Raw genomic sequence first — 27,922 nt, 5'->3', positions numbered from 1 at the left:
ACATTTTTTTTTTACATAACGGTAATTAATTTTAAATTAAAATTTTTTTGTATAAAAAAAATTAAAAAAAAATTAAAAAAAACTAGAAAAATATTTTAGAAAAAATTTAAAATTAAAAAAAAAATAAAAATAAAAAAAATACATTGTTTAGAAATTATATTAAAAAAAGTTCTAGATTTTACAAAAAAAAAATTTGTTTTTTTTAATTTTTCCATGTCATACAGTTGCATTAGCAGCCAACGATTTTCAACACAATTTGAGAGCGAGAGAACGCAAAATAAAATTAATCTCATTAAAACAAGTTTATGGTAATACAAAGTCTTAAACATAATTATTGAACCAGTCAACAGTTTTTGAACATAATCAAAAAAATAGAATAGAAAAAAATTAATAAAAGAAAAAAAATATTTTACAGAAAAAATTTGAAAAAAAATTTAAGAAAAAATTAAAAAAGAAAATACCTCCAAGAAAAAATTAAACAAAAATTATTTTAAAGAAAAATTAAAAAAAAAACTAAAAAATAGAACTAATAAAGAGTAGAAAAAAACATTAAAAGATAGTAAAAAATGTATAATTTTTTTTACGAAACTTAAAAATTTCCCAGCACAAGTCATCGTGTGTCGTCTACTATAACATAATAGCATATTTCATATACTCTTTTTGTATTAAAAATTTATCATAAATAATCTATAAATTATAACTTTGTGTGTTCGTTTATCTTTGTGCTAATTTTAGGTTATGCAATTACGCATGTATGTATGTATGTGTTACAATGTGCGCCGTGTGTTCATCCCAAACAGCGTACTCACTAAGAAATTCACAAATTCAATCAATTTATTTAAACTCTATGCATGTATGTACTTGTATATTGTATGTCAATAGTATAGCAAACGGTCCGTTGTTTTGTTCTTGTTGTTGTTGTATCGTCTAAGTATCAGCCTAATGTAGTTTATACATATACAGTAAACTAGTGTAGAAGTAGTGGTGCGTTTTCTCTAAATTGAGTTTTTTTGCTTTTGATTTACTTCAAATTCTGTACGGTTTACTGCTGCTCTAATATGTTCATACATACATACATATGTATTTATACATGTATGTATGTGTATATGTACTTAGTAAACGGCTTTTTACAGTGTTTCGGAATTTTACATTACAATGACCTGGTTTTTACGCTTTATATAATTCTAAATAAATTTATACTTTTTTGTTTTTGGTTTTGTGTTGCCAGTTTTTAATCTCAGTTATGATTTAATTAATTAAATTTTCTGTATTATTAGAGAGTTTTCTTGCTTCTTTTACTGATTTCTCTGTGTCTACCACTTCACTTCTTCATCGGTTGGTTTTTTGTTTTGTTTTTTTTTGTAAGCTTAATTAGTAATAATGTTTCTGGTGTGTGTGTGTGTTTGTGTGTATGTACGTGCGTGTTTGTATGTGTGCGTTGGTTTTTGTTCAATTTGCTTGACTAAAATGTACATTTCACTCCTCCACTGCTGTGTGTTACCGCTGCGGCAACTGCTTTAGCCTTCGCTTTCAGCGCCAATTTGTTTAGTTCAACGCCTTAACAAATCATTTAATCAGTTATCCATCACTCACCGCTATCGTTGGCATTTACATGTATGTATGTATGTACATAAATTTCTGGCATTTCCAATGCTATCGATTATTTTATGAAGATAACAGTAAAATATTGGCATCAAAAATAATTTTTACAATACTTTTAAATTAAATTAACTGTTCATCAGAACATTGTATTCGGCAAAAATACTGACATGAGCTCAGTAATTGAGGTTAGTGCTCTTAGTTTTCGAAAAATGTTCGAATATTCGAATGATATTTTCTGTTGAAAATTTTGTAGTAGTCGCTTTAGTGCTGGCTGCACTTGTGACATTTGTTATGTTAACATAATTGTTGTTGTTGTTATCATAATTGTAGTTGTTGTAACTGAAGCGGTGGTGATGGAGTCCGACAATGATTTTTCGCCATGCGTTGTTTGGTTCGTTTGCTGCGCTGGACTTAACTGCTGCTGCTGTTGATGCTGTTGTTGTTTCTGCTTAATACAAACCGCAGCCGCGCAGATTGTTGGCAATAATGACATCGGTAACAGCATCGAAAACAAACTGTATATTATTTGTATCTGTGGCGCACGTCATGTGGCAGTAGATTTCCTTTGAGGTTGATTTGTTTTTCGCTTCGAATTGAGCTTGAATGTAAGCAGCAGCTTCGCTGTATTCTTGACCTCCTACAAGTAGAAATATTGTTGTTAAAAATAATAAAAATACATATTTATTCTACGTAATAATTCTTTGCGGTTATTTAAACCTTTTGCAGCTTACCTGTATATTCAGGGAAGCAGATTGTCAATGGACTCTTTCGAATCTTCTCCTCAAACAAATCCTTCTTATTCAAGAACAAAATGATGGATGTATCGGTGAACCATTTGTTGTTGCAAATCGAATCGAAGAGCTTCAATGACTCTTGCATACGATTCTGTAATGAGAAATAACAGTAAAAAAAAGTTACAAGTTGGTAAAGAGCTAAAAATTTTGGAAAAATTTTCGCGTTATGTACTTGACATTAGTGAGATTTTAGACTTTTGAAATAAAACCTATAAAAAAGGAACTGTCAACATATTTTGGTTCACCTTACGGTTGTTTGAAACAACTCAAACTAATCAAGATAGATATAGGGTTATATACATGGTGGGTTCCAAAGTAAACAGGACTTAAAAAAAAAAAAAAACAAATTGTTTTTTTCGGCAAAATCAATTTATTTTATTCAAAATCGTCTCCTTCTGCTTCAATACAGCTTTTTGCACGGTCCAAAGGCATGTCGAACGCGTGTTTTAGCTCGTTGGCCGGTATGGCCGCCAATATGCCGGTGCAAGCCTTTTGCATGGCCTCTACGTCTGCATAACGCTTTCCTTTCATGGGCAAATACATTTTTCCGAAAAGGAAGAGGTCGCAGGATGCCATATCAGGTGAATACGGGGAGTGGTTAATGGTTAAAATGTGATTTTTGCCTAAATAATCGGTCACAAGCGGCAATCGATGAGACGGCGCATTATCGTGCAACAAACGCCAACTTTCATCTTGGCGATATTCGGGTCGAACATGTCGAATACGGCGCACCAAACGCTTCAAAACTCCAAGGTAGAATACCGCATTAACGTTTGGCCGGGTGGAACAAATTCTTAGTGGACAATACCCTTGGAATCATAAAGACAAATCAGCATTGTCTTCACTTTTGACTTCTCCATGAGCGATTTTTTGGGTTTCGGCTCGTCCGGTGCCTTCCATTCAGCACTCTGGCGTTTCGTTTCGGGATCATATTGGAAACACCACGTTTCGTCAACAGTCACAATATTGTAAAGGAAGTTTTTGTCCTTTTTAACCTCTTTAATGATGTCCTTCGAATGTTGGATTCTGAGCAAGTTTTGGTAGTCAGTCATTTTGTGCGGAACTAACCGTGCACAGACCTTTCGTAAGCCCAAATGATCATCGAGTTGAAATCCGGGTGACTGTTTTGTTTGCTTGTTCTAAAAATCCTACATGCCATAATTACGCACCAAAATAAGATATATAACTTTAATTTGGCACAAGGTATCAGTGACATGGGGCACCAGTGGATTAAGTGGATTTTTGAAAAAATGGGCGTGGCTAGCCAATACAAATTTACGCGTTCCCAAGTGTTTAGGGCTTGACTCCTTCTTACGCGGGACAGTCCAGAAGGAAGTATTGAGTTGTTTCTACCTCATCTTCTTCCATGCAGCTTCTGCAGATGGCGTCTGGCAAGATTCCCAACCTTAGAGCATGGACGCCTATGGGCAATGGCCTGTTAAAAGCCCCACAACCAGGGAGAGGCTAGCCTTACTGAGTGCATAAGGCTAGTAGTAGATAGCGGTTCTAGGGTGCCTTTCCTTCCTAGCTCTTCAGCTTTACAATTTCCTGCGATGACGCTGTGGCCTGGTACCCATATCAGTCTTATCACAAATGCACTCGATGCTATGGAAAGCGAGGTTAGGCAGTCCTTGACCAACCCTGGAGGCACTGCTTATGAGTTCAAGGCTAATATCGCCGCTCTGCTATCCGATAGGATGGTCACTTCTATGAAGGAGACTGCACTCCGGAATAGTAAATCTACTGCTACTTTAATGGCTGCAACCTTGGCTTGGAAGACATTGCAATAGTCAGGAAGTCTGAAGCTGCACTTGATAGAGTTCTTCTGATAGTAAACCCCATCCAACTTTCTCCCCAAACGGATTTTACCAATCCGTAAAGAAGCTCACTGCCCCTCACTATGTACAAGATGGCGTTAAGTGTCTTGGTTGGAGTGGAGCTTACTGCACCACATGCTGATGAGGGCCGCCCGTTGAACGCTCTAGAGTCGCTTTGCAAGTGTGGTCTTTTCTAGAGCCCTCCACCACATAAAGTCTCCAAAGAACATAATGGGCTTGACTTTGGTCTCGTAGAGCCAGAGGACCATTTTCGGTGAGAGACTCCCTCATCTACAGCAGTATAAGGCAATCGATGCATTTTTTGCTCTCTCTTTGATATTCGGCTTCCATTGAAAGCTTCCTATCTAGGAAAAGCCCTAGATATTTCACTGTATCCGCAGATGCAAAAGGATGTCTCCCATTTGCGACATCGATTCCATGGGATCTTGTATCTTCTAGTAAATAAAACCATCTCGTTTTTTTTGGGGGTTGATGATGATACCACTTCCGACTGCCCAATTTGTTACGACGCTGAGATACACCTGAGTCGACTCGTACACGGTCCTCAGGAGCCTTTCTTTGACTATAAGTGCTACACGATTCTCAAGTTTTTTAATCAGCCCGACCAGGATCTATAGAAGAAGAGAGAGAACTCCACCTTGTGGCGTTCCCCTACTCACATTTTGTCGAACACGTGTTTTGCCCCATTTCGTTTCAATCTCTCTATCGCACAAAAAATTGAAAATGAGGTGTTTGCGGTTTGCTTCAATCCCAAAAGCTCCCTCAGTACCAAGGAAGGTTCTAACAGCGAATTCCTTAACTCTAATGGCTTTCCCAAACCATGACACGATAGTATGCAGGGAAGTATCCCTTGACTTGCCTCTACAATAAGCATAATACGCTCCTAATGGTCCCTGTGAGTTATCTTAATAAAATTGAAAGTGCGTTCGATCCTGGCAAGTTGCAAGAGTATGAGTATGGTCGGTTACACCCGAACTTAGTCTTCCCGACGTATTGAAGAATGAAAGAAGCTAATTATCGGCTGGAAAAAATTGGTTCGTTTACACAGACCTAATTGTCATTGGAACCGTAATAACGCTCCGCTGAAGTTTGAACTATAATATTTCAAACGTCATAAAGCGCATTTGTGAAAGACACTACGACATAGACATTGCCCTATTACTACCTACCTACTTTAGAAAAAACCATATACAAATTTTAAGTGATATATGTACCAACTCACCGTAGTCTCATCCTCATGCAAGACCTGATCATACTCAGACATGGCGACACAGAAAATGATCGCTGTCACATCTTCGAAACAATGGATCCACTTCTTTCGCTCCGAACGCTGGCCGCCAACGTCAAAAAGTCTATTTTGAGAGAGAGAGAGAGAGAGAGAGCGAAAAGCATTGTTTTTAGTAAAATGTTTTTGTAGATACTACAGGAGCGGGTTACTCACTTGAAATTGAGATTTTTAAATGAGAAATGCACTTCAACAATACCGGTCGTCTTGACACGCGTGCGTAGAATATCCTGTTCGGTCGGTTGATAATCCTTGGCACCTAACCGATCCAAATCGTCGAGGAAACTGCAAGCATTAAAAGAAAATGAAAGAAAGTGTTTAGTAAAAATTTAAAAATTGTTGTTGATATTTTTAAATATGTATACACTCTATCTAATTAGTTCCAGTGCTAGGGGAAGGAATTATTTTTCCCTCTCCTCTTATCAAGTGGATTTAAATTAAATTTCAGCATTTGCAACATGCGTCCGAGTCCTTGCACGTGTCGTGGAGTTAAGTGCAAAACCAAATCAAAGCCACAAATTCAATAAGTGTCAGACCTAAAGTGGCTTTAATGATGAATCAAGCCAGCACAGCGCTGCTAAGCAAACATATTTCGCAATTAGTAGCGTTTGCCATAATGGTGAATGGTGTGTGCTGGTGTTGGACACATAATGCTATGCACACACATACATATGTATGCATTTATGTATGTGTGCACCGCATTGGCGCCACAACAGCGAGACCACAATGTTGCTAATAACACTGGATGAAGGCGGTGCCAGCACTTGTGGGGATGCAATTACAAATCCATGGATATATTTTACAGTTAGCTACGAAGTTGAAACGCGTGTAGTTATACGTATACTACATAGCTACTTGTGTTGAGCATGCCGAGAGTACATATATTTGGACAAAAAGTAGAATTTATGTATCCTGGTTATACTATGAGAGAAGTATATCAAATCAGAATAGAAGAGACCAAAACAATATAGACTACATGTAATCTCATCCGAGTCTGTTGTTTTCTTTACGTGGCGGGTTCCAAGCTCAGCTTACAACCCTGTGGAGGGAAGGTTTTCCTTCTCACTTTAGCTTGTCTTCAAACGGATGTTCTTTGGCTACCCAGAGGATACTTAGCCTAGGGCCAAAAGTCGTAAGCTGCTTGAGCCATATGTAAAAGAATAATTTTTGGCCACTACCAAGTGGATGGCGCTAAGAGAACTTTCCTCACTTGCGTGAACTTCTACACGTGACTCCATCTGCCATCCATATGGATGAACACACTCCAGTTCTGAAAGTATTCTCCCGCCGGGAGAAGCAGAGAAAGGGGAAGAGCTCTACTCCGTTGCAGAGATCAGGTGGAAAACTACCTGGCTGCATTTGGTATCTCGAATTGGCGCCAAATTGCGAAAAGGAAGAACGACTGGCGCACTGTTGTTAAGTCAGCTTTAATAGCGCAAGCGGTGTCTACGCCAGAAAAGAAGACATGCAATACACACATGCAATCTCTAAAATTGTATTTAAACAGCAGAAGTCTTAAGCTTTAAGTGTCTATTGAACACTACCGCGAGTAATGCGAGATAATCTAAAGAAACAGCAAGATTCTATAGCGACTTTTTTGACACCGTACAATAATAAGACCGTTTAAAGTCAAATTCTTTCTAAGGATAGTAAGGTAACTGTAAATAGAAACTGTTCTCTAATTCAAGAATTATTCATCTAAAAATTTGAGCAGAAAAAAGCGCTGGCCGATGGTATTTTAGACCTAGATTTTCGGTAGAATGACATGTGTCAGGATCATTAGCGCCTATATCAGGTCACTTATTCTGAGAAAGTAAAGAACCCTTTGGGAAATAATTGCGTTCGCAGATGAACTGACCAGAAAATACTCCTCATTCATCCTTCAACTTGACCCAGTTGAGACTTTTTGGAAATAATATAGGTGATTAAATAAGGTAGGATAGAACATAAAGAGTAAGTAGTAGAACTTCTATAACAATCAGACTTCGTTTAGGGGTTGTGAGAGGTTTTAGGGAGTATGGCATACGTCAGGATCATTAACACCCATATCATCTCACTTATTCAGAGGAAATAAAGGAATTGACCAGAAAATACTCCTCCTAAAACAATGAGAAAAATATTTTACTTGACCCAGTTGAGACTCTTTGCAAGGAAATTATATAAGTGATTATATAAGGTAGGATAGAAGCTGTAAAGTAATAGGATTTCTCTAGCAAGCTGACTTCGTTTATCCACAACCTCTAAAAAACACATCATCTCCCCTATTGGTTAGTTATTAGGTTGAGGACTAGTTTACAGCCAGATTATAACAATTGAGACATCAAGATGAAACTTGATACCTATCTTCCAACTGAAGATAACTCAACTAAACTTGCTGTGACGAAATCTTTTTGGCACTTCTTCATGGACTGTGCAAAAGCTGTAAAATTACGCCCACTCCTCATACATTGTGATAAAAAGTACCCGGAAATTGTAATTAAATTACTCGGGTAAATGAGACTTCAAAAAAATTTAGTTTGCTAAGTTGGTAGGACTGTCCATTATTACTATGCCCAATGTGAGCGTTCTGGTGAACCAGTTTACAGCAGCTGTTTAATTCGGAACACCTCAGTAGTGAATTTGTCTCAATATTTGTATTTCTAAACAAATTTCGTGTGCGGAATCGATGCGATTGTTGGAAAAAAGCTTACAGTGATTCAGTTTTGTAAAACATACAAGCCTACGAGTGGCATAAAGCCTTCAAAAACGCTCGAGGGGGATCGTTAGAGACATTCCTCGTTCGTGACTGATGAAAATATTAAAAAAGTGAATGACATGGTGCTTGAAAATTGTCAGGCAAGGGTTAAAGAGATGTCAAGAGAGCTCGACATCTCTCACGAGTCCAATCGAATGATTTTGGTGGATATTTTGTGTATGAAACGCGTTCTGGTTTGACTCGTCCCGACAAAGCTGAATTTTTTTTCAAAAGCAGTACAATTTTGCCTGTATTTGAAGCCAAAAAACGCAATTAATATCATCAATCAACCACTGTATTTACCAGATCCTTGTTATTTTTTCTTATTCTTCAAAGTGAAATTGTCGCTCTTTGGAACCCGTTTTCAGTCGATCCAAGAGATAAAACAAAATTCGCTGAAGAAGTGTTTTGAGGACTGGAAAAATCGTTGGCATAAGTATATTATATTGCATCGGGGGGGATTACTTTGAAGGCGACAAAATAAATATTGATGAATTGAATATTTTGCGTTTTAGTTACGATTTCCGGGTTCTTTCTTGTCCCAATGTATATACCAAAATCTTGTATACCACTTTACCTTGCGAGAGTATAAACTGTTCGGAGCTTCACTCGAACTTTGCCCTTCTGTAATTGTTTTGTGTTAAAATTGCTTGTTTGATTTTGGACAACTTAAAAATTTAATATTTACGCTAACACATTTTTCACTGTTACCTTTATTTGTTCTTCTTTTGTTTCAGTTTTATTTTTTTCTAAATTTATTTTAGTTTACAATATAGTTATTGCTAAAGGTGTGAATTCGGCACGAATATAAACGAAACAAAACATTAAGAACCTTGAATATTAATTAACCTAGAACTATTTGCTATCTACTAGTAACGAACTGGTGCTAATTTTTAAGTTTATTAAAATTTTTGCTCCGTCTAAAACAATAAAATTCTGTAGAATTCTCAAGCGTATGAGTACATGAGTGCTACATAAATTGTATCGGTGCGTATACCTAAAAAATTAACACCACGAAAATCAACAGGTGGTCAGTTTATTTCGAAAGCAATTGGAGAATAACATGGTGAATTCTTTTATGTTATAGTTATGAGGCCAATATTTAAATTAACGAGTAAGAAAGGGCTAAGTTCGGGTGGAACCGAACATTTTATACTCCTGCAACTTGCAGGAATCAAAGCCAGGGAAATATCTTACAGTGTAAAACGTCAACCAGAGGATCGAAACTAAGCAATTTTATATATACATATACCATATATAACTTATACATTGACCTACATATACTATATTCGGCATAAGATTTTTTATAAAAACTACAAAATCATTATACATAGTCATTATACAAAATCAGCCGGATGTTCGAAAATCCTGGAGGACTCATAAGGAGGCTAGGTAAAGTTTTCTCCCAATTGTATTCATTTTAGGCACAATGATATATTATTATGAGTCAAACACGTTCTGAAGTTTTCAATGAAATAATGGCCGAAATATCCAGCATAAAGTCACCATGAAGTTCGAAAATCTTTATATTAGGTATATTGGGGCTCAGGGAAGTATTGACCCGATTCCACCCAATTTGGACACACACAATGAATACTGCAGGAAAAGGATTCCATCTGAAGTTCTATTGCATATCTCACACATTGACCGATAATTTCAAACAAAAGTCAACTATAGATACTGTGGTCCACATATTGGGTACCTAAGGTCTTGAACAGCTTTGGTTGGATTTGAACAATTTTTTGTCATAAATTGGCATACACTAAAGGTATAATTCGTGCAAAGTTTAATCTCATTATTTCAATTGCTTTTTGATTTCTGTACTGGAAAGTAAAAGAATCAATTGGAATTTAAAATTGTGTTATATGGGAAGTAGGCGTGGTTATTGCCCGATTTCGCTCATTTTGATATAAGAATATGAAAGGAATGTCACGTTCCAAATTTAATGGAAATCGGTCAATCGAGTTCCGAGTGATGGGATTACACCTTAAAGTGGGCGGTGACACGCCCATCGTCCAAATTTTACCACGGTCCCTATAACGTGTTGTCATACTATCCTAACGGCAAATTTTTACGTTTCTGGCGTATTCAGTTATCGATTGATCGCGCTTTTAGTAGTTTTGAACAGTACCCTTATAAGGGGAGTGAACGGGGTTTTCTTTGGATTCTTGTAATATTCGTGCTGGGCGAATTTGGTCGTTGTAGCTTCAGTGATTTAAGAGATATACACATACATCGCGAACAAGTCTTTTTGATTGGTACAAGTTATTCAAAGAAGGTCGGGAAAGGGTTGACAACGAACCACGTCCAGGACGGCATTAACATCAACTGATGATCAACACGTCAATACAATAAAGCAATTAGTACTAGAGAATCAACGATTAACTGTCAGAGATCTCACTGGCATCGTTGGAATATCGGCAGGGTCAGTGAAAACCATTTTGAAAGATCACTGGGACCTAAGAAAAGTGAAAGCACGATTGGTTCCAAAATCGCTAAATTTTTTTCGAAAAAACACCGTCGCGTAAATGTCTGTGAAACAATGTTTTTAGACTAACAGTGTGTCATAAAATGTATTATTACCGGCGATGAGTCTTGAATCTATCTTTACGATCCGGAAATTGACGATCAATCGGTCGAATATCGTGGAAAAGGTGAGTGGCAGCCAAAAAAAAAAAAGGTCAAATCAGGTAAAAAATCAAGGTTATGCTGACAGTGGCACAAGTGTATTACGGCCAAGCGGGATTACTTTGAGGGGCGGTCATAGATTTTGAAGAATAAATTAAGAATTTTTAAATTATGAACAAAGTCTTAATATTTTCTGTTATGTAAATAGTACACTAAAAAGAAGGTACATGGACGCAGACTTTGCATCATCAACCCCGGAGAATTCGAGAAGGTGAGCCAAAGAGCTTGATGCTGGCTACAAAGCTGTAGGCATTCCTGGACGACAGAGTGTAGAAACTGACCTGCAATAGGTCCATCTTGGAAACCTTGTTAAGAATGCGAACGCGGTACCACTCACGCAGGATGGCAATCCCCACAGGGTGCAAAGGCATTTTAAATCCTCCTTACGCCATAAAAAAAGAACTAACATTTAATGCTTCTCCCAAAAAAACGAAATACAAATGCCGTTAAGCCCACAAATGTCTGCAGTGGTACCACAAATGAAATTAAAGGCAACTCGCTTTGGTGACTGAAAGTAAAAGTGAAGTGAAGTAAGCGGAAAGTTTTATTAAGATTAAATAACACCGAAATTGTACTGCGAAAGTCCAATATATTGGTACATACTAGCTTAGTCGCGTGCAAATATGTAACTATGTATGTATATGTATGTGTGTATGTTTAAATGTCTTTCTTACACCCTATCGCAAGCTCGTTAAACTTTGCGTCTGCACATTGCTGCAATTGACTATTGCTATTACCATTTCTTAACATACTTTTAATGTTAATACACATTACACTTGAGCAATAGCAACATTGCATGGCCTAAGTGGGTGAATAAGTGAGTGGGGGAAAATAACTGAAATCAATTTGCACTATCATGACAATTGCGGCGTCACGCTGTTTTGACATCGTAACTTAAACAGACTGAGCCTACTACCTATAACATGTGGTACTAAAATATACATCCCTTGCTTATATTTGCACCAAAAAAGTTATGGGAATGAAATAACTTAAAATAATAGTTGTTTAGAATTTGCTCCTTCTTTACACGCTGGGTTTGAGCTCTATGCTCCTATCCCATCAAATGCTTTATAGGAGAGTATGTGGTCAGCTTATTGAAGTAGCATAACCGCTAGATATTCCATATCTATTTGATTATGCCAGTAAGGTTGCTTTATACCAGTTGTTTGTTCTATTCGCCACTCGCCGGGTTTTACAAATCTATGGTAGCTAACAAGAAAGTAATTAAGCAAAGCTCCTTATACCCACATGTAAGTATTTTAAATTGCGAATAATTTCTAAATATCATGTTTAGGAAAATACCTAAAAGTACAATATTTTAGGTCTTGGTTGGCTGGCTGAAATAGGAGAGTGAGTGCCTGATCTGTAATGGCCGCACCTAAGCCTATTGTGCTCCCTCGTGGTAATCAAACTAAGCCTAATCCATCAACTTAGTGGGTTTAGTAAAAATCTGATTCTTTCAATGGCTCTTAAGTTGGAGCATTGGTCGTCGTGGAATATGTGCCGTCTCATCCGATTGAAGGCTGGTTTTTCACATAAATAATGTGCAGATTTCGGCGTTTGAACAGCCGATCACGAACCATTGGTCCATTCTTCTCTATTAGGGAATGAGAACGTTGTGTTCACTTGCTCATAGGGCATTTTGTACTCTTTATGTTATCGTCTCCAAAATGAATAATTTTCTCCGGAGTTTCGATTATCACTTGACGCCGATTTAGAGCACTGAAAGAGCTCTGGTTTGGTAGATCTGCTTCGCTAGGAGTGGATTTAATTTCCTTAAAATATACTACAAAATCTATCAAATTGTTACTTTTATAATCAGATTAAGGATATGGAATATTTGTTGTGTTCATGGAGGGTCAACATTTTTTGATTTTTAGAACTGGATTTTGTAGTAAGGCTTTATTCAACTAAACAATATATTACAGGTTTTGTTCGGAAAGTAATAGGACTGTATTTCTTCCGCAGCGATTGTATTTCGGAGCGTGCGCGCATCGATTGGATCCGGTAGAGGGCGTTCCTAGCTAACGAGCGAGCGGCTGGTCAGTTGTCTCCGAGCACCTGGAGAGTCAGGACAAACATTTTGAAGGGTGCAAGCCGAAAATACAGCGTTAGTTAGAGCAGAGGTACGCGATTAAATTTTGTGTGAAAATGAACGTCAATTTTTGAATAACGTTATCACAGGTGATGAGTCATGGATCTTTAAGTATGATCCCGAGATGAAGAGGCAATCTTCTGAGTGGCACAAGCTGGCGTCTGCTCGCCCAAAAAAGGGAAGAATGAGCAAATCCAAAGTGAAAACGATGCTTATTATTTTTTTTTTTTGACATCAAAGGCATCGTCCACCATGAATTTCTTCCTCCTGGACAAACCATCAATGCCAAGTTTTACGTGGAAGTTCTCAAGAGATTCAAACGAAGGGGCAATCGGGTCCGACAAGACATCGCAGCCGATTGGAAGTTGCACTACGACAACGCCCTGACTCACATCGTCTTTTTTGTGAACAGCTACCTAACCAAGGGCGGCATCCTAACGATTCCGCAGCTGTCCTACAGCCCAGATGTAGCTCCCGGACTTTTTTGTTTCCTTGCCTGAAATGGCCGATGAAAGGCAAGCATTTTGAGACGATAGAGGGGATCCAATCAGCGTGCACCTCGGCTCTCAAGACTATTCCGGAGAATGCCTTCTATGACGCCTTCAATGCTTGGAAATCGCGCTGGCAGCGCTGCATCGACGCAGAAGGAAATTTTTTTTAAGTTTTTATAGAATTGTAACAATTGGTTCAATAAATTTTTTTAAATCGACTCAGTCTTATTACTTTCCGGACAAACCCTGTATATACCATACACTGTGCACATCTTTAATATGGTTGGTGCTATGTGGCTTGATGATATCTGACCAATGGTGGTTCCAATAAGTTTAAAAATGTATGGGATTTGTTTTGGATTTCCATGAATGGTCCGTTCATGCCAGTTATATACTGGAAGGCTTTTCATTGCCCATTTAAAAAACGATTTTAATACGTTGAACAGGGTTTGCCAGAAAGTAAATAACACGCAGAAGGAAACGTCGGTGACACCATAAATCATATATACAAGTAGTATAAATGATAAAGTTCTTGAGATATTGATCTGAAATTTTGCACACGACCTTTTCGCCACATGAGAAATTGCTTACTTTCATTTGTGAGTCTTTCAACTTCAAATGCGAATATCTCGAAAATTATATGTCTCCTACTCGATGATTCTTATCCCACATAGCTACTACGATTGTAGTCATGGAATTAGTGATATTAATCTAATTGGAGATTTACGGTACTTTGTACATCGGCAGCGGCGAATACCACAGTCGATGGAACCATAAGCTGTACAAGATATACGACAACATTGTCACCGAATAAATAGGCAGCAGCTGCGCTGGCTAGATCATGTCGTCCGAAAGGATGAAAATACTCCAGGTCTGAGAGTATTCGATGCAGTACCCGCCGGGGGAAGCAGAAGAAGAGGAAGTCCTCGATTTCGTTCGAAAGACCAGGTGGAGAAGGGCCTGGCTACACTTGGAATCTCCGCTGTTGTAAAATCGACTGCCAAAAATCTATTGAATTTTATAATTGTGATAATGCCTTTTTTTAACCAAAATTACCGGTTAACTGAAGAAAAATTTACTAATTTTTTCGATTAACCTAAAAAAACATCAACAAATTTTGCATTTAATGCATTTAAAAATTATTAAAAAAATTTTGGAGCAGCAATTCGTTACTCGATGTTAACGACATGCTTTGTTTTTGCAATAATCACTGTAAAAAAACATCCGTTGTCTCTTTTGTTTGCTTCCAATTTACATTTGATTGACTTCTTGCCGCCACCAAACTTCACAGTTAATTTGACAAAGCTTACCAACAACAATCGAAAAACAAGAGAGCTATTGCCAATAGCTAGCATGCAACATGCAATTTACTAACAACAAAACTCAACCAGAAGAAGAAGACGAAAATGGAAAAAAACACAATTCAACACAATTTCCACTTTGATGGCATTTGCCGAATCCCCACCAAATACGAGTAAAGCATTTCGAAGTAAACATGCAATTTGCGATTCTCTATCGTTGATCGTAATTTAGATTTAATGTGGCCCTAGTTGAGTGGTGGACAGGTGCTGGGTCATAATGGTTGGCATACAAGGGCATATAAGAGGCATGAGGAGAAAAAACCCTTGCACTATGTTACAGCAGTTTGCTTTCATACTTGCATTTATGCACATATATTATGTAATTGTAAGTCTGTATGTATGAATGTATATATGTATGTATGTATGTACATATGTACGCATTTATGTGCCTGTGGCCTATTACGCTTCAAACTCGATGTTTTGCGATTTTATTTGTTCGTTGTTCGTAGAGTAATTTAATAACAATCTGTTGCCCTATTAGCACAAGCACACATACATACATACAGATATACACATACATATAACATACACATATGCACACACATTCACCGCTGTGTAGGTGTAAAAGCATTTTAGTGCATATTTGCTGGCTAATTTTGTGGCTAACTGAGGAATTAGCTGCTGGTGCGTGGTTGAATGCACAAAGCCACGCTCACAAACATACCCACACAAACTATACACAGATACTAGTAGTGATATACTGGCAGTGGGCCTGCAGTTACAGCCAAAAATTACACGCATGTACTCGTATTTAGATTTATTAGAGCGCGCAACTGACTATTGCCCCAACATACCGGTAATCGGGCTCCGATAATATCTAACTTAATTTATATATCTAAAGTGTGTATGGCAATTGAACGCTAATTGAAGTTTCACATTTGTGTTGAAACAGTATGAAATGCAACTGTTGCAATCACTTCAAAAATAGTTATTGCATTATGTACTAGTTTTCCCAAACATACTATGTACATATATTAGGGTGGGTTAAAAATAAGCAAATAATTGAAAAATAGGTTTAAACAGTTTTGGTTCGATTCGACATGTAAATGTATGTATGTAATGTTAATATTAATTTCTTCTTGATTTGTATACCGGAAGTGAAAGAAGCAAATAAAATTTACAATTGTGCTATGTGGGTAGTAGGCGTGGTTCGATTTCGCTCAATTTCACATTGTAACATAGGAATGTCAGAATAATGTCATATACAAAATTTGGTAAACAACAAAAAAAAAAACATAGAGGGGTCAGAATAATGTTGTATACCAAATTTGGTTGAAATCGGTGGAGCAGGTTCCGAGATATGTTATTTCATCTAAATGTGAACGGTGCCACACCCATTGTCCAATTTTAGCCCGGGGTCCTATAAAGCTCTCTCTATCATCCCGGGTATAAAATTTAATATTTGTGGAGTATTTATTTATTGATTTATCGCGCTTTTATTAGTTTTTAACGGAACCGTTATATGGGAAGTGAACGGGGTTATCATCCAATTTCATCCATCCTCACACTGTTGGTAGGAGTTCTTACAAGAATTGCTCTAGGCAAATTTGGTTGTGGTAGCTTTAGTGGTTTAAGATATATGTATGTTCATTAAACTAATTAGAGGGCAAGGCGAATATTCTAATTATATCTCGATTAGTTTTAGGTGATAAAAACAACCGTTAGATGAACAAAAAAATATGTTAAATAGATCAGATCATCCTAGTGAACCGACCTCGACGGTTACGACAAATTGGTAGTTTTTTGGGGAGAAAACTTGTGCAGCATTAATGCTAATGGACCAATTCGCATACGGACTTGGCTAAATTGACTCAGCTGAGCATTTAAACTCAGTCAGCAAGCGGAAGTACCGGGTATAGAGAAGGTCAGGCAATATTGTTGGCTTTGTCGACGCCACAGATTGACTCCAGCTCACTGGCTTGTCAACTCCACTTGTTCATAATTTGACTTCCCGCTCACAGCAACACCTTTAGCAATGCAAAACAGTTGAAATAGCAAAGCAAGAAGCTTTTTTAGACGATTCCGAGACGGAGTTAATACCAAGCTGTGAACGATAAAAAGAGAGCTTTAAATGCAGAGCAGATCAATAACAAGCTGCAAGACAAAGCAGATATGGCCCAAAAACGACAGGAAAAGAAGTAAGAACTTTTTAAATAGACGCAAAAATAGTATATGCCGACTTACAACGACTATAACGAGACACTGGCCTTGAACATGTACTAAAAATGAGCTTGCCTTATAACAATATTTGAAGCAGCTGCAAGCAAGAAGGGAACTGCACGCAAACTGTTTTCCACTTTACTTGTGAATGCCCAGCCTATCTCCAACCGGATCAAAATACTTGGAACCCACCAAGTTTTGAATAGCTGTTCACAAAAAGAATGACGAATATAAGTAGTTTCATTGAGAGCATCAAATGCTTTGAGCGCAACGATGAAACGGACTGTTATGATCTTAACAAAAATCGTATATTCTATCTGATTGTGCTTGAGGACAAATCTGTTTTTTTTTTTGTGAAAATGGAAGGGCTAGATTGTTAGAGTTCAAGTTCATACAGGGTGCTACTGGAAAAGTTGTTTACTACACAAGTTGTGCTTAGACTATATGAAACCGTGCCTTTTTCATGGATGAACCGAAGCTCAATCGTAAGTTTGGAGGAACAGTATTCTCACGGCAGCTCTCTATCAACTTTTGTTTCAAACTGTCAGACCACTGCAGTGTCTTTCAAGCGGAAGTGGCAGCTAGTAAGGTAGCAACAGATGTACTGTGCAGCTGACAGCGAGCTTAAAACTAGTTAAGGATATCTTCTGATATGTTTACTTGACGAATTACATAAATAAATTTGCAACTACTATATTTTGCCTTAACTATTTTTAAAGGTTATGCTTTGTGGGCATAGTTCTTGTCTTCCAAATGTAATTAAATTTCCTCTTTTAAATTACATTTCGTTGGCATGGATAATTTAGTTCACATAACTTAGGGCGGAAATTACATAAATATTTATGTCTGACCAAGCAAAACAGGAATACATATAACGACCCGTATAAACATTACATAACTTTCTAAGCAAGTGCTGTTAGTATGTCTGAGCAAATGACAGAGTTGGTAGGCAATTTAACTATGCACAACTTAATAACAGTACTTAGGCAAACTGCTCTGACGAAGCTAGAGCAAAACTGTCGACCAACTGTGAAGAGATGGGAAGAGTATTGAAGCAAATTAACGACCTTTTTACATAATAGATATTGCATACAAATAAAATTCATTGAAATGACTGGATAATAGGGGAATAAGTAGGAAATAAGTGAATATATAATTCTGGGATTAGTGTTGATATAATACAACTTTTACAGATTTCTTATTAAATAATAATGTCGACTGGAAAATCTGAACAAAAACTTAGATATAATTTTATATTATCGAAGTACTTTTGCATATTTGGAAACACTGTGTACACTTTTTGCTACAAATTTACTACTCTTTCATAAGCAGGTTAACATAATTTCTGAAAAATAGTAAAGGTCTTGGTGCAACTTAGTCTAAAAGGTAGTCTTTGTGGTTCCTAAAAACTCCTATACCTCCTACTGGGTAATAAGACTATTACAAATCGACTAAGCGCCTTGAGTCTATCACAAATTTGTTGAGACGACTAATATCAATCCCGACTTGGTTTTCTGCTTTGCCGAAATTAAGACTACCGAGATTTTTCATCCTCAGTCTTGCAAAGGCTGGACAACGGGGAAGATGGTGCCTGGATGAAATACCTCAGACTTCTCCAAACGACTTTGACAACTAACGTCCAACAAGTTTTTAACCTTACCGCATGAATGCCTACTGGGCAGTGTGCAGTAAGAACCTGTATGATTGCGGCAAGGTGAATACTGCCACAGACTGGTAGTTCAGTAGATTTTCTGCTTCCTTTTGCAGGCTTAAAGAATCTTGCAGTCACGCAGGTGCTGGTCTTCGACCGGCGTATGCTAAGCACACCCAAGGTCCATGTCCATTTGTTCAACGTTTGCAACTCACGTAAATTTATTACCAAAATAATAGTTCTGTTCTCGCGACTCATCACGCGCTGCGTCCAATATTCGGCCGACATAATCGCCCAGCAGATTCGGTATTCGAAAACGAAGCCATCAATTTTATTTCTTATTTGAAAACAATATGTCTCAAAAACACATTTTAGTTCAATAATTTCTTTACAAAACGCCGTCCCCGTAGTTACATATCAAAGAGTAAACAACTTGAAATGAAGCAATATGCGTCAAATGTGCGAAAGATCTGTAGAAGAGGAAACGGAAAAGGTGTGAAATACACGACGATCGCTTCCGCTCGCATACGAAATCGGCGAAGAGCTACACGAACGGCGAAAACACACACATACAAGCAACCTGAACTGCGTAGCTTATCGTCATATATCAGTTGGCTAGTATTGCTCAATGCCGGCGCTCACTACTGTAATGCCACAAGTGGAACTGCGCTGGTGCGCCGCTGAGCTGAGCTTACGTTAGCCACTCTATAGGCCATAAAGACTAGCGTTGAGCGTTGTTAATACAGTTTGCAGAGCATTGCACGTCAGCTTTCCTGAACTCCATATAAGATCGCGCGCGCAGCCACGGCAAAGTTTAGTTTGGCGTGCGCGTTTCGTGAAGACAAGTGTTTCTGGGTTATTCGGTTGGGACTCAGTCAAGTGCTAACGTGCCACATGTTGTTGTCAGTGCAGCCGTGCAATTGGCGTTCGCTTCTACTTTGTTTGCTAATGTGAAATTATTTGACGCTGTTGTAACGGCATCACCAACACTAACACAAGCAAATACAATTTTAATTTTAAAATTCCGATTTCGTGTGGCAAATTGCTAAAGTGTAATTTGTCAAAAATATCACCGCATGGCTTGTTACCATTGTTGTTGCAAATAGCTCGCGCGCGCGTGTGTGTGTGTGTGTGTTTCTTGTAGCATTCCAAATCGCAATCAAAGCTCACTTTGCAATCAGCGACGAATAAGGTCTTTGTACGCCTCTGTCGTCCGCCGTCGCCGGTGCACTCGAGTGTGAAAACATTTGCAACAGTTGCTGCTCGAAGTCTCAAAGTTGTTGTTGTTGTTGTTGTTGTATTTACTATATTGTTTTGTGTTTTGTGTTTAAATGCAATTCTTTTGATATCAACTTCGTTGCACTTGAACGAATGCTATAAAAGCAACGAGGCACCTGGCCGCATACAACAAAGAAGAATAAGGAAAACAGGCAACGACAACAAAAATAAAAAAAAAACACAAAGGCAAATATATAAAAAAAACTGCAAATTACAAGTGTCACGCCAACAAAAGGTAAGGAACCGCTGCCAAATCTTTATGTGCGCTCGACTTTTGAGTGCTCTGCAAGGTTATCGTCTCCACAAATATGCATTAGACAGCTTGCCATGTCTGTCGCTAATGCCGCGTAAAGAATTTAAAGTTTTGTTACTAGAAAAAATATTCAGCTGGAGAGCCTTGACAAGTTGTCCGCGTAGTGTACAAGTGGCCATTCAGTTGCGTGTGCCGTGCAAGTTTAAGTGGTATTGACAGAAGCACCATTTAAGGATAAGATTTTGAATGGAAAACTTGACGTGAACAGGCATTTAGTGTCGAAAGTATTATAAAGAAACTGGCAGTGTCTTCTAAAATGGTTATGCTTCAAGTTAAACGAAGTCGAATGAGTGAAATCGACAGTTAACGAGGTCGAACGCAAAGGCTTAGAGTCAAGCCACAATTTTTTTTTACAACTTCTTAACATTCCTTGCACTGATACTATGATACGATACTTACGATACTCGAAAGTAATATGGATGAGGGCGAAACTATGACTCATTAAGGGGTTGCAAGGGTTTCCCTGGGGTAAAAAATTTTTTATTGTTACAAACATACACTATTCACAAAGAAGTTTTCAAATTTTTAGAAAAAAAAATTTTAAACTCCGCCATTGCGACGTCATTTCCGGTGACCGCTCGGAAAAAAGATGCGAATGCGTTGGCAGGATAACTCCTTACATGATCATCTAAAGTGAAAAAATACGTGTTTTGGTTAAAACTTTAACTTAGAACTTAGACGAAGAAAAAAAAACTGAAAATTGGATTTTTGGCAGACATTTTTCCAAAAAAAAAAATGAAAGTTTCAAAAATAAAAGTAAAAATTTCGAGACATTTTTTCTACAAATAGTTTTAATCGAAAAAATCCCCCGTCCAAGTCTTTAAGAATTGTATCTCAAAGATCTGTGTAAAATTTCATGAAGATCGGTCGTGATCTTGCCAACCGACTTCAAAACCAGAGTTTCGAGAAAAACGGGTTTAAAGACAAGGCACTTAGCTTAGCTAGCTTTGAGCGCACAAGTTCTTAAGGCTGTACCTCCGGAACTATTACTCAGATCAACTTAAAAATTTAGGACAATATTCTAGTGTTATAGAATTTAGGAAGACAATAAAAAAAATCGATTTTTTGAAACCCGAAAACCCATGTAACTCCTTGAGTTGTGGACTCAAGTTTTTGAATTGGGAAACTGAGAAAATGTTTGTAAAATCTAACAAAGCACATCTCTAACCAGAAGATCGGATAAATCAGAAAAATAAATATTCGCTCATAGATTTAACGCTTCGGATCTTAATTTATAAAACTGTCGCTTAAAAAGTGATGAGCAAGCCGTGAGCCTTAGTGTGCCCACTAGCGTAAAATTTTGAGGCACAGGCTGCTAAAGATTAGCCGCTCAATACAATCAGCGCCATCGATTTCAACAAAAAACATTTTTCGAAAATGCTGCAGTCATTACTATGATACATATTATGCGGTCATATAGTTTTCCATACAATGATCTGTCAGTTTCTTGATCTAATCGTTTCATTTGGCAGGCGAAAAGCGACCAATATTTTGGAAAAACTCCCAACTTTTTTTAAAGGCCGCCATTTCGTAATTTTTTTTTGAGCATCTTTTCTTAGAGCGATTATTTTTTTTTAAGGTTTAAGCTAAGAAGAAGGATCCAATGGAGGACGACCTCTTTTAGTGCCGTCGAAAATCGCGTGTAACTCAAAAAATATTTAATTTTTTTGTTCAAAAAATTTAGAGTATTTGTGAAGAATGCATGAAATAGACCAGATAATTTTTAAATACAAAAAAAAAATACAAGCAGGATGAAACCCATCAGAAACGAAAGTTGAAATAAAAAACATTGAGGGAAAAGTTATTTACGGGCGATCTGAGAGGTCTGGTTGAATTTGTAAGGATTAGGAATGGTTTATCGCGATTTCCGGCAAAACTACGAGTCCTATAGAAACGAGTTATATTGCAATGTTGTAGGGAAAGAAAAGGTCTATAATTTTTTTATAAAGAATTTTTCAACATAACCTCAAAAATTTATTTGAAAAATTCAAAAACACAATTTTTGGGATTTTTTTATTTTCATCTCAATCTCAAAATCTCAAAAATTTTATTCTTTCACGAAATTTGGTGAAAATGTACCTGCTTATCTTCCAAACGCACTGTATTTTTTAAACAAAAATATATATTATTTTTCCTTACATTGACATAATATCGAAAAAAAACCTTAAATTTCAATCAGAAAATTTCAAGTCAAATAATGTTTTTTAAGTCAGTAGCTATCACGGTCTGTTGGTATAAGGACCCCGTTCACGTGTTAAGCACGGTATTTTCGGAATTTGACAAAGCTTGCCGAATAATCCATTTTTTTTACAATGTAGTGTGCCTAATATCCGAAGCACTGAAAAATATGATAGACATATTTAAATTATATATATATCTAAAGAGCTCTATGTTATATTAGGATCTATTGAGAACTGAAATTTTCAAATGGTTTTTGTTATAGGTAAACTAATTTGCGAAGAAACGCTACCCTTGTGGCATAAAAATGCTCTCTTAGCCCGACAATGGCAAATCGAACTTTTCGGTTCAGTCAAAAGAATCAATTATACTTGTATGTAGTTTTAAAGAAGAGCTTATTTTAAGAAATTTTAATTTTTTTTCTTTATGTACGCTACACATGGCTTTTCGATCTCATCAGAAGTATCTATGGACGAACAGGCGGTGTGGTATCCACACTTCGGTGAAAATACTTCTTTCATTATAGAAGTATATAATTTTATACTTCTAAATATATGACGTTTCTACCACTGTTAGATATTTGGCTGTCTTTTGCTACTATTAGAAAATGTTGCTTGGTGATTGGAGCTACTTACAAGCAATAAGTGGCCTTCAAATGATAAACAGATTTTGTCTCGTTCCAGTCCGTGCAGTTTGTTTACATTTTATTAAATTTGTAGCAATCATTCAAAGTTTATCATAACAACCACAGCTAAGTGCACGTCTAGACACATACATACACATTAACGGACAGTTAACAGTGAGTATGCAGTTTCAACTTGTGGCTCTTCATATTGCCAAACAGTCATCACAGCCATCAATATTGACACAATAAGCTCTAGGTCAATATCACTTGGCTAGATGATTAGATAAATAACAGAGATCACAACAATAACAACAAGTGTTAAATATGGAATTTATGTGAAGTGGTTCATTATAACAGAAAATAATAAATAAAGAGAGAGAGAAAGAGAAGAATAAAGTTATGAATGCAAAAAATAGGCTGAGCAAATAAATTAGTTTGTTTGGCAACTAAATCCAAGTAATTTCCATATCAAAAGTACGAGAATGCAGATGAATATTATATATTATATGTAAATGTGCAAAGCATTTAAAAAAATATCCAGTTTCACACTAGGCGAGGTATACGCTGTGGATGAGCATCAGCTAATGATAAAGCCGAACACGAAAGGGAAACTCGGGATTAGACTTTGGTTGATAATGTTTGAAGTGTTTTGGCAAATAATTTAGCAGCTTTTGTAGGTATATGTAGTATGTGTATAAATAACAGGATAAGTGAAAATCCTCGGCCTTGCTTGTTGCTTCACTCAAAATTATATAGAAGTTGCTTTCCAAACTAAACAGGACTTTAAATAAAAAAAAAACAGAACAAATGGTTTTTCGGCAAAATCAATTTATTTTATTCAAAACAGTCTCCTTCTGCTTCAATACAGCTTTTTGCACGGTCCAAAAGCATGTTGAACGAGTGTTTTAGCTCGTAGTATGCCGGTGCAAGCCTTTTGAAAGGCCTCTACATTTGCATAACGCTTTCCTTTCATGGGCAAATGCATTTTTCCGAAAAGAAAGAAGTCGCACGGTGCCATATCAGGTGAATACGGGGAGTGGTTAATGGTTAAAATGTGATTTTTGGTCAAATAATCGGTCACAAGCGGCGATCGATGAGACGGCGCATTATCATGCAACAAACGCCAACTTTCATCTTCGCGATATTCGGGCCGAACACGTCGAATACGGCGCACCAAACGCTTCAAAACGCCAAGGTAGAATACCGCATTAATGTTTTCCATGAATTTCAATGATGATTTCGGCTGATTTTTGATGAATTCACGAACAGTTTCGGTGGAATTTCCGGTGATCACGGATTTTGATTGGCCACATGTTGATCGTCATTTATGTCCTCAGGACCACTTTGAAAACGTTGAAAACACTCGTGCACTCTGCTACGGGATAAGCAATCATCGCCATAAATTTGTTTCATCAATTGAAACGTTTCGGTAAAAGTTTTACTAATTTAAAACAAAATTTAATGTTGGCTCTTTGTTGGAAGCTCATTTTCGCACCGATAACACAAACATACTGACACTTAAAACGCAATAACTTCACTTCCAATCCATGAAATTTCATGAAATTCTCACTGGACAATCGATAAAGATAGCAGATTCTAACGCACCAATCGACATATAGATGCCGCCACCAGGGGGCGCTGGATTCTGTTTACTTCGGAACGCACCTTCTAACTCATAAATTAAAAAGCCGACAGCTGTTAAATTTATACACACCTTTTGAAGGTTAGGACTAACTAAAAATCCAATGGATTAAATTCAAGTAGCGCCATCTATGTGTCAAACCGGAGACTTTTCAATTGATTTGTTGCATATATATAAACATATAGATATACTATATAAAAGACATGTATATAATTACATAAGCAAATTGTGCATAACCGCCTTCTGATAGCAACAACAAGCGTGCGACTCATTCCAGTCAAGGTTGAAGAAAATAAATGCAACTTAATGGCCTATTCTCGCATAAAGTTAGTTTCATTAAGTGTCAGCAGCAACAACAAATAATAACGTAACTATTTTTTTAAGTGTTGTTGTGTTACTGGCACAGCTTGGCATATAAAATTACATTTTAATATTTAATAGCAACTTCTAACACACTTACACATATTTTCGGTTGAGTGCGTCGAATGTAAATTTATGCTGTCAACAAATGTTGCACTAATGATGGCTTAGACTAATGTTGCCAACTGACTGTTTATTCAGTGCAACAATGTATCTTCAGAGTTAATATAAATTTGTATACCCTGAACTTAGAAGAACTTGGAGAATTTCGAACTCTGAAGTGCCTGCCTACCATGCACTCACTATGGGTTTTTGATAGGCCTTGGGTTCCGACTTTATATCCTGAACAAGGTATATTAAGTTTCGTGGTTTTCAACACCCAAAAACAAACGTCAGAGAAAGGATATATGGAAAGTGTATATGGTATACGATAAGCGTGACAAGCTGAGTCGATTTAGCCATGTCCACATGTCTGAACGTCTGTTTATATATCTGGTATATAAGCGAACTAGCCCGTTGGTTTCTGAGATATCGATCTAAAATCACGCATATGTCCTTTACTCTTCAAGGAACAGCTCATTTATCGGAATCGCTGATATCGGTGTACTTTAGCAAATAGCTGTCATACAAACTTAACGATAACAATAAAGTGGACAAATTTTTGATTATATTTAACGAGATATCTTCACGAAATTTGGCAACTATTATTATTAAAGGCAAAGACACTATATAGGTTAGGTTAGGTTAGGCCAATAAGGCACGCATAGACCAGTTTGGTACTTTGCGATACCATGGAGTTTAGTTACTAGGTCCATGAGGAGTAGTCACCCCTTAGAATCCTTGCGCTTGACGCGAATTTGAACAAACTCTGCGGTCTCACTATTGATACCTCCTCCAGTGTATTAGGCCATGGGGACTCCAGATGCTTACATAGTAGTCTTGCCAATGCGGGACAAATGCACAAGAGATGCTCCATTGTTTCCCTGGTACCCTGCTCTAGACGTTTGCTCCTCACTATTTCATTGCCCTCGATGCCTTTGTGGCCTGGCACACAGTAGAAGTCACGTTGCTTGCTTCTGGCAACACTTTCTACTGCTGCTCTGCTTCCCAAGACACTTCTGGCCGATATGCGATACGAGGTTACTGCCATGATTGCTGTTTGGTTGTCTACGTAGATGTTGATTCTGGAATTGCCTGCAGATGCATTAAAGGCCAGCTCCGTTGCTTTCGCAATAGCAGAGACCTCAGCTTGAAATATACTGCAGTGGTTCGGCAACTGAAAAGGCTGCCTTATGTCTAGCTCTGAGCAGTATATCCCCGCATCAACTCCATCGTCCATTTTCGAGCCTTTCGTATAAATGTTTAGAGTGTTGCGCCTAACTAACATTCCTTTGCGCCAACCACCTTTTTCTATGTTTACTTTGAACCTTCTTTCCCAATTGAAAAGTGGTGATGTAGTCGGTGTTTGCCCAACCACCATTACCCACCGAGCTACGCTCGAAGGTTCTATTTGTAGATTTTCCTGCAGCCAGTAGTCGTCCCGCCGATTCCGCTGCGCAGTTTTCAGCAAAGAGATCTATAGGTGACAGGTTCAAGAGCCGCCGTTGGAGTTGTTCTTAAACCGTTATGCACAGAGCCTCTGAACTTTTCCATTGGCTTCCGGTAGGTGGATTTCCGTACTATATAATCTCCGCAGAAATTGTTTACATCGAATATATTTATATACCAAACAGCTGCCATACGAAGTGAACGATCGGAATCAAGTTCGTGCAAGCAATCTTTTTTCACTTGTGAAGGGTATGATAGCTTCGATGCAACCGAAGTTAACGTCTTTTTTTATTTTTCTTGTATTTAGCTTGCGAATTTTTAATCAGTAGTTTGAAAAGTGTGTGTAAAAATAAATATTTTCGTATGTACATATTTATAATTGCACTCATCTGCTGTTAGCTCTGTGAATACACGAATTGGCTGAGATTAACGCATAAATATTTGCACGAAAGAAGTGTTTGTGTTGAACTTTTAGAGGAAATTGCAGATTGAAAATATGCACTAAGTAAATATTAGTTTTTATTTTTAGTTACAAAGTGAGGTTAGGTTTGGTTATATAGCGTGTATGATGTTAATGGGTCTAGTAAAAAACTAATTATTTTTGCATTAAATTTCAGCTATAAATTTGCACTGTAATGAACCGATTTAAGGGGCTATACGAGTGTGACACTTTTTTTTGGTTTTTCGATAGTTTATATATTCAGAAATATCTTGTGAAATCGGCAAGGTCGTATCATGAATAGTTTTTGAATGGCAGCGTTCTAAACAGCGACCGCTCAGAGGTGCAAACATATATGAGTGCAACTTTAAACCCGTTTTTCTCGAAACGACATTTTTCAAAAATGCTGACATCATAACTCAACGAGAAATTGACCGATCGATCATAGTTGAATACATTTGCCATACAATGGACTACGATCTTTTTGATTGGTTGAAAAGTGTCAATTTGTCATTAAAAAAAGACCATTTTTTTGGTAAAAAAAAAAGAATTTTTTTTTCAAAACTACGTCATTTTCTTAATTTTTGATATTTTTCAAAGATCGTAGTTCATTGATCAGAAAATATATTTAAGTTTAATAAACATTTCGAATTTTTTTGTTTCAGCTACTCATTCGACCGGAATCATGCCAGCAGTTGAGGCACTTTTTTTTCGGCACTTCCGCAGACAGCACATAACTCCGTAATTTTTCAATATTTTTGTAAAAAAAAGTGTTTAATAGAGCTAAAAATATACTTTATAACGTCGAAACATTCAATCTAGTACTTTCTTTTAAAAAAA

At 37.2% G+C, this 27,922-nt stretch overlaps 2 protein-coding genes across 7 annotated transcripts in view; one reads left to right on the top strand and one right to left on the bottom strand.

Annotated features, from left to right (window-relative positions):
- Positions 1-521: 521 nt before the first annotated feature.
- LOC120771313 (G protein alpha o subunit) overlaps positions 522-27,922 on the bottom strand; it is a 104,117-nt gene continuing 76,716 nt past the window's right edge. For all 5 annotated transcript variants that reach the window (XM_040099251.1, XM_040099252.1, XM_040099250.1 and 2 more), the window contains 4 exons: positions 5,676-5,804; positions 5,457-5,586; positions 2,334-2,487; positions 522-2,239 (listed from right to left, as the gene is read on the bottom strand). In XM_040099251.1, the coding sequence (XP_039955185.1) occupies positions 2,052-2,239; positions 2,334-2,487; positions 5,457-5,586; positions 5,676-5,804 (601 nt within the window). In that variant the 3' untranslated portion in view covers positions 522-2,051. The remainder of the gene's footprint in view (positions 2,240-2,333; positions 2,488-5,456; positions 5,587-5,675; positions 5,805-27,922) is intronic.
- Positions 19,549-27,922, top strand: part of LOC120771311 (probable cytochrome P450 49a1) — a 28,404-nt gene continuing 20,030 nt past the window's right edge. For both annotated transcript variants that reach the window (XM_040099247.1, XM_040099246.1), the window contains exon 1: positions 19,549-20,212. The gene's annotated coding sequence lies outside the window, so the exon portion shown is untranslated. The remainder of the gene's footprint in view (positions 20,213-27,922) is intronic.

Source organism: Bactrocera tryoni, chromosome 3 (genome assembly GCF_016617805.1).
Source record: "Bactrocera tryoni isolate S06 chromosome 3, CSIRO_BtryS06_freeze2, whole genome shotgun sequence".
In the NCBI taxonomy this organism is placed as follows: Eukaryota; Metazoa; Arthropoda; class Insecta; order Diptera; family Tephritidae; genus Bactrocera; species Bactrocera tryoni.
Note: the sequence above shows the minus strand (reverse complement) of the source record. Positions and strands in the feature narration are given on the sequence as shown.